The sequence below is a fragment of the Glycine soja genome, chromosome 3, assembly GCF_004193775.1.
Source record: "Glycine soja cultivar W05 chromosome 3, ASM419377v2, whole genome shotgun sequence".
In the NCBI taxonomy this organism is placed as follows: Eukaryota; Viridiplantae; Streptophyta; class Magnoliopsida; order Fabales; family Fabaceae; genus Glycine; species Glycine soja.
The window spans coordinates 47,286,294-47,294,323 of NC_041004.1; the positions used below are offsets into that span (position 1 = coordinate 47,286,294).

Here is an 8,030-nt window from a genome sequence, read left to right on the forward strand (position 1 = left end):
TGGTAGGAGTAACATTTTAGAAAATAACATTTTAAATAGTTGAACTTTTTTCTTTTCTTTTATAACAAAGTGGTTAGAAGAAAGTGACAACACATTCAATGCAAACCACAAAGAAAGCTCAGTGGAGGGAAGTAACATCTTAGGCACAAGTTCCTTATCTTTTGCAGGGTAGAACCTCAACCCTGTCTGGCAGTCTTGCACTAATTAGGCTACTCTCAATTTCTTCTCCTTCACTCTCAGAGAACTCATATGGCCGCCACACTCACTCTTCTAAAGCTTCCAATCCTTCCTAACAAGCCATTACTGCCACGCCCATCAACCTCAAAACTTTTTCCACTTCCTTCCATCTATTCAAAATTAAATATCCCAAAAGATTATATTGTTTCTCCTAACAACATCGATGCTCTCAAGCCTGCCTTTCTTTCCCTCTCGGCAATCACATTTCCATTGTTATTAGAAACCAAGGCAAGCAAGCATAAATCCATTATCTAGCTCATCCCATTGTTTGATTTGATTTTGTGATGGTGATGATGGGTGTCGTGTTATTGGCACAGGATGCACTTGCTGTTGGTGGAGAGTTTGGGATATTGGAAGGAAGATCATTTGCTCTCATACACCCCATTGTGATGGGTTCTTTTTTCTTGTATACATTGTGGGCAGGGTATTTGGGGTGGCAATGGCGGCGAGTTAGGACTATCCAGAATGATATTAATGACCTCAAGAAACAAGTCAAACCTACCCCAGTCACCCCAGATGGGAAACCAGTGGAAGAAGCATCACCATCACCGGTTGAACTCCAAATACAGCAACTCACAGAGGTAGGTAGTCAAAGTGTATTGAAACAATGCATGTCTCTCTAATGAAACATATTTTTCCAATTGTGCAACTGACCCTGATTTATATCATTACATGAACAATTAGACAATGTCACTGTGTGTGCTTGTTTCATTAATTTCTGGATGCTGGATTATAATGGTAGCCAATAAAACAGTAAAATGCATGGAGCTAATCATGGAATGCTAAATTCTGAACCCGATGAAGCATCTAATTTGTTGGATACTCATATTCAGGAAAGGAAAGAGCTGATCAAAGGTTCCTATAAGGATAGACACTTCAATGCAGGATCCATACTTCTAGGATTTGGGGTGCTTGAGTCAATTGGTGGAGGAGTCAACACATGGTTTAGGACAGGAAAGCTTTTTCCCGGTCCACATTTATTTGCAGGAGCAGGTAAAGATTAAATTTGCATTTGATGAACCAAAAACAAAGAGGGTAAAGATAACACAACTCGGTTTAATTTCTACGCTCCACTGCAATGAGAAAAATTATGGTTACTGTCATTTTTAAAATAATTATTATATAAGATAATAAATTTACTGTGATAGTTTATAATTGGATAATAGTATAAAAATCCTTTATACAATTAGTGCTTGCACTATTTATTATATGCATTGGTGGTAAAAAAAGTTGATAATTGTTGTGTAATTTTTGCCCTCCAGCTATTACCGTTTTATGGGCACTGGCAGCAGCCCTGGTACCATCAATGCAAAAAGGAAATGAAACAGCCAGAAATCTTCACATCGCGCTGAATGCAGTAAACGTTCTGCTCTTTGTGTGGCAGATTCCCACTGGAATTGACATTGTGTTTAAGGTGTTTGAGTTCACAACATGGCCTTGAATGTAAGAATCTAAAGTGTAAGTTCCCTGGTATTTTACTTTCAATTTTGCTTTCTGGCACCATCAAATAATTTTGACATTTTCTACTCTCCTTTAGCCATATGTACCATGATTAAGTGCCAGACAAGCATTGAATAATTGCATTACACCATTCTTTAGTGTAAAAGTTGGCATATAAAGAACTTCTTACATTCGCATTCTTCTGCAATTGAATGGGTAGTGCTTGTAGTCTTGCACCTTGCTTATTCGGTTGGAAATATTTTAGAAATAGTGTTGGAAGTAATTAGCAAAAGTTGCAAATTTTCAAATTTCTGAGGTGCAGGGACCCTGACTTTAGATAGATATTTCTGATGAAATACGTCTAAGTATACGCTAAATATGGATTTATGCTGTTACAACTTCTTTCACCTGATCATATATGTTGGGGGAAAACCCCTTTCACATTGAGAATGCAAATCAAAGGTGTGAGACACACAAATAACACTTAAAAAAAATAGCAAAAAAAATGTATTTAATATAGTTTGACACCTTTTTGTCTATATTTACAAAAATATCTCAATAAATATTAATTTTTTTATCTGTAAATGTTAGATATTAATTTTGTTAGTAGGAGAGATTTGAACCCACAATCTCTCCATTTTTTCTTTCTCCCTTCAACCACCAAGTCCACTTGCATGACAAAAAGAAAACTCACCACATCCATCTTATAACTCTTATTACAAGTTTTTTCACAACTTTGAGAAGCCCTCTTTATTGCAATTTGCAAAAGTTTTTAAGAAACTTGAGAAAACCTTCTTCCCATTATACAACCCGTCTCACTTGTATGCTGATCCTTGGATGATTTTTTTCATATCAATAACATCTAGACTCTAGTTATATTATAGTGAATGATTTCTTATGAATCTTTGAATAAACATCAATTGATTGTTTCTCACAATTCCAAGAGTCACCTCCTTTAGAAATTAGAGTAAATTATCCTCACATCTTTTTTTTTTTCAAATTACACACAACATTATTCTTTTTTTTTTCTATTTCTATACTTAAAAAGTATTATACTAACATTTTTTTTTGTATATTTCACTAATCTTTTAATTATTTAAAAAACATTACATTACATTATATTTCTATAGAGGAGATTGTTGTAAACGTTTAAATCAGGAGGAGTATTGTATGCAATCCAAAAAAATCTTGGAGGCTTCTTTCTTTGGAAATTATCACATCTAGACCTAGAGCCACAATCTTTCACTTTTTAATTATTATATATTAAATTTACTCACTTGAAATAATATTTAAAAATTTAAATTGATTTTCTCATCACCACGTGTGTATGAAATGTGCTGAAAATATATAATATTATTAGCATCTTACATTTTGCAACTGTGCTTTTAAATACAGATAAAATATTAAAAATATTAAAGGAAAGATTGATTTATTTAACAAAATTAAAGGTTATTTTATAAATATGTGTGTTTCTGATAGAGAGTTATTTTATAATTAGCGTGTCTGTTAAGGGGCTTTAGTTTTAACAATACCAACTAAAATATTTCTCATATTTGAAGAGGACATAAGAATTTCTTCGTGACCTTCTAATTTGAGGTACATATCAGTTTTTCTTTTATTGCATAAGTTTCTTTATTTGTACAGGAACTTTTTAATTAATCTTTTAAAGATTAGTGTATCAATATTATTAATTTTTTAATTAAGTTGTTTATTAAAAATTAAAATATCATGAATAAAAGATTAACATAGTGACACAAAATGATAAATTTGATGACCGTTTTATATTTTTGAACTTTGATAGTAAAAAAATATAAACAACTAATACAATAACATTAATATTTTTAAAGAAGTTAAGAGTTTTAATTACTTTGTTTATAGTTTGAAAGCATCTGTTTCGCGAATTATTTATGGATTATTTATTTATTTGAGAAACAAAAACTCTCAAATATATGTTAGCACCTTGTCATGTCCACGAGTGGTTTCCACTTGAACCCGACAGCTCTCTAGATCTATAAACTGAAAAGATTGTCACCCACGTTTTTGCCTTCCTATACCTATTCGGGCAACTTGAGTGACGAAGATCACATTGATGATTGTTTTTCTCGATGGGTATCAATAGCATAAGTTTGCACCCAAAAAAAATCAATAGCATAAGTTGAGATTCATTCGTATGTTGAATTGTTGATTTAAAACCAGCAGTTGAAAACTGATCTGTCCGTAATAAATGTGTATGTCAAATCTGAAATGGACTGATCTATCTAAATAAATGAATGTGGATGATAAATTTGGAATGGATTGATGGTAGATATTAGGTGGATTGATCACTGATCTGAAGTAGATTGTTCACTTGTCTTAGTATGCTACAAGATTAACGTCTGCGTTTTTTCTGAAATTGCCAAGATTTTGGCATGGTTGAGACTTGAGACGCTCTAGAGAATAATGGGTAGGGTACTTGGTAAAAGTTAATAATCTTATTAGAATGACAAGATACGCACCTGTTAGAATGACATTAGTGTTATATAAAGGTTGAAATTGGGTTGGCTCTATCACTCTTTTAGAATAACTTTAGTGTAAGGCTTAAGACCTCTTGTGAGTAATTATATATCCTGTTTTAAAATCACTTTATTCCTAGCATAGATGTGAGTTGTTAATCTCATGTCTAGGTTACTATTTTGTTACTAAAGTTAATTTCGGGCAACACTCGTAACTTTGAATCTCCACAATATCTGAACTTGGGAGAGTTGTTATTCTGTTGGGTCCTAGCCCAATCCGTAACAGATTCGAAGATGACCATATAAAAATGTGAGTAATTATTATTATACATTGATTTCCCTTTGAATTTATTTTTTTTCCACCTCATTTTTTAACTCTTTCATTTTTTTGGCAAAACTTATCACATTTGTTGCTTTTTTTTTTATTTCTTTGTTCTTTTTACTCTCACGTTTTAAAAATGGACCGAAGCTTACTATATTTTCTAAAAGAGCAATGATATTTAGATAATCTTAAACTAACACCCTATCAACATTTTTTTATTTTTTTTATATTTTTCTTTTCTCTTACATACCCTTGTCATGACCGCGATCAAAGAGAAAGAACAATGATTAATAACATCGATCGAAAAATAAGCAAGTTCAGCAAAGTTATACCTTCAGGTTTTTTTTATAGGATCACTGGAGTCCATTAGGATTATTACACACAAGAAAGTTTTTTTCAAAATTTTTAACATAGCTACATTCTTATAATTCAAACTAAAGAATCTTAATTAAGGATATAACTAGGTTGATCATAGTGTGTTGTTATAAACTCCTTGGTACATGTTTTTAATTTTTAGAGATAAAAAAACTAATGAATATTAATTAAATTAAACTAGACAATTTTTTTTGTCGGCAAAAAATATATTAATAAACGGAAAAAAACCTGGGCAGAGCACAGTGAGGGCTCTAACCCGGCAAAGGAGTATATAGACAAACCTACCAAAGCAACAAAAGAGCGAAACAAACCCATGCAAGCAGGGACATATAACAGCTACTGGGAGAATATATCCCAAGCCTTAAGCCTACCCAATACAGATGGCTAACAACCCAAGAGGCCATAATATAAAACGACCTGATTTATATATGGAGAGTGGAGCTTTATGAGATTAATCGCACCACACGCTTACTTCCCTATTAATTTCTTCTTTTAAGAATCGTAAATAAAAATAATATTGACTAAATATTTGATATATCAGTATAATGATCAGGACAATCTATTAGGCAAGTTGGAAAGAGTTGAATATTGTTTTTTTAGAATAGAGTTTAATATTGTTATTTCTGTGTTTATTGGTTTCTATTTAAGATAAATAGATAATGCAGTATAATATTTGCATTGTATATTTATGAAAACATTTATTTCTTCAATTTTAAAATGACATCAAAACTATAAATACATACCAATGACATTATTGATAGATAATGTTATCCTGTTTTATTATTAACTCGGGCCTATAAAAAAATTGTTAAGAAATAAAAAAAAACTTTGAATAAATTTTAGTATCTCAAAGACTAATCTTTCACTTTCTTATATTTTGGTGAACAAAAGAAGTAGGTATGCAAGCATAATATAAGAAAAAATTCTTGGGTTCTTCTGTCCCAATTTAAGAAATTTAAACTTCCACCACTCATTGGTGATTTCCATATGTTTCACGAACATAATAGTGGTATATATTTGCTAAGTTCAACTTTAAACAAATAAAAGCCGCGTTTATATCGAGAATAATTTTCATTTCTTTAAATTTTTTCTTTTCTTCTTTTACACTAAACCACTATTTATACGTCTCATTTGTTCTTCTTTTTATCTGTATCATTCTTCCACTATCTAAATCCAAAAATGGGATGTATAATATTAATAACAACTATCCTAAAGAAAGTTTAACAACAACAAAAAAAATGATCCTAAAGAATAATAGTACGTACTAAATTGAAGGCTAAAAGCATTCTGAACGAAGGTTAATTAAAGAAGAAGAAAGAAAAAGTCATCTCCATAAACAGTGAGCAATAAAGAAACAGAATGACTTCAAATAGACGTACGAAGGATCAACGTCTGGTTTATATAAATATATATAGGTTCTTTACTTCTGGATCACTGAAATAGGTTAGTTTCCATGGTTGGCCCCATTGCCACGTTCGGTAAAGGAAACCGCATGAAGCATCTTGAAAAGAAAGAAAATGAGGTAAAGGAAGAAGGTATTATAGAGCATCGCTCTCTCACTGCTCCAGCAAGCAAAGTCACTAGCAAGACAGTAAAAATGAATGTCATGGTAGCCGTAACGGTTGGATACCAAGCTTACTTTGTGAGCTTGTGTCAGCTGGAAGTGCTTATTGAATCGGATGCTTTGTTTTTCTCTTTATGCTATTGATCAGAATTCACTTTTTGTTTGTTTCAACAAGTTGTTATAGTATTATTCACATTTCCGATGGCTCTATAAATAACATTATTATTATTATTTCCTTAGCTAAAACTAAAAGACATGGCTAACCCACCCCCAGTTCGTCCATGGTTTCGCTTAGCCTCAATTCGGTCTAGCCCACCCCCACCCCCACCCCCTGCACCTGCCCCTGCCCAAGAGCCACGCCTGCCAGCATTTAGAACTGCTTCAGCACCATCATCACCACAGATTCAGCCAACTCAACCAGCTCCCCAGCCTCAAGAACACCCTTCTTCTCAACATAACAGATTCTCCTCTTCTTCACTCCCTACTTCCCCAGAGAATAAAAACATTACCCGTGTTCCCTTGCCAAGTCCCTCTCACTCTCCAAACACCTCACCTCCCCCCTCTCCTCTCGCCCTCACACCTTCCCAGTCGAGGAGCGAGACCATGATACCCGACCAGCCCGAGCCCAAAACCGTGCTAGTCCAGAAAACCATCGACCCCAGGCCCAAGCCCTGGCACAATGCCCGTCACGGAAAACACGACAGCGTCAAAGAAAGTGAATCCAAGGAGAAGGTTGTTCACCGGAAGCTCTCGGAGTCTGAGGAGTCCGGCATGAGAGTCATAACCATTGCAGGGGAAAACAGAGGAGCGTACATGGAACTCATCCAGTCCCCGAAGAAACACGATCCAAAGTACCTTCACAAGAAGGGGAATTCCAACATCAACGTTGACGGGGTTGAATCCGAGGGTTCGAGTGCCGAGGAAGGGACTGTGAACAAGAAGGATAAGAATCAGAAAGGTACGAGTTCTTCTTCGTTTCCGATGTCTGCGTACATGAACAGCAACGTGCAGTGTGTGAACAACTCGCTGCTGTACCACGCTTCATGCTCCCACCACGACCCCGGAGTGCGCCTCTCTCTTTCCAAGAAACCATCCGGGGAAGGTTTCCATCTCAAGGAACACGCTGATTCCAAACATATATAGTACTAGTGTTGCTTCTTTTCTGTTTTCTGGCTATATTTTGTTGGAGAAAATAAAAATAGGTGGAGTGGCCAACTTGGGGGCATGGAATGATTCTAATTCTTGTGCCTGTGCTCTTCACTGCCCTTGGTTGGAAAATACTATAATAAATATCTATCTATGTTTGTATGGAAAGAGATTCTGAACATACCAAGGGGTTGTGTGGTGATCCTTTGTTATTTGTTAATTCACACAGTGCTCTTTTTCAATAAATTTGTATCTCTATAATGTTGTGTTAACAACACATTTCTAAAAATTATCTCGTGTTCCACTTTATGTATTTCACTCAAATATAGCACTTTTTCCATTCTGGTCTTTTGGTCTTTCGTTCCGAGCATATTATTTCCTTACCTTTTCAACTATTTTTCAATCTCTCCTTATGGAAAACGATGCTGAAGCCTTTGAAAACAATATATAACTT

General features: G+C 34.3%; 2 protein-coding genes across 2 annotated transcripts; both read left to right on the forward strand.

Annotated features, from left to right (window-relative positions):
- The first annotated feature begins 146 nt into the window (after nucleotides 1–146).
- LOC114407826 lies at nucleotides 147–1,920 on the forward strand. The gene is made up of 4 exons (XM_028371086.1): nucleotides 147–465; nucleotides 555–818; nucleotides 1,071–1,230; nucleotides 1,500–1,920. The coding sequence occupies exons 1-4, from the start codon at nucleotides 250–252 to the stop codon at nucleotides 1,676–1,678; spliced, it is 819 nt and encodes a 272-aa protein (XP_028226887.1). The 5' UTR covers nucleotides 147–249; the 3' UTR covers nucleotides 1,679–1,920.
- A 4,765-nt stretch (nucleotides 1,921–6,685) lies between these two features.
- LOC114405347 (arp2/3 complex-activating protein rickA-like) lies at nucleotides 6,686–7,573 on the forward strand. The gene has a single exon (XM_028367924.1). It carries the CDS (start codon nucleotides 6,686–6,688, stop codon nucleotides 7,571–7,573), a length of 888 nt encoding a protein of 295 aa, XP_028223725.1.
- The last annotated feature ends 457 nt before the right edge of the window (nucleotides 7,574–8,030 follow it).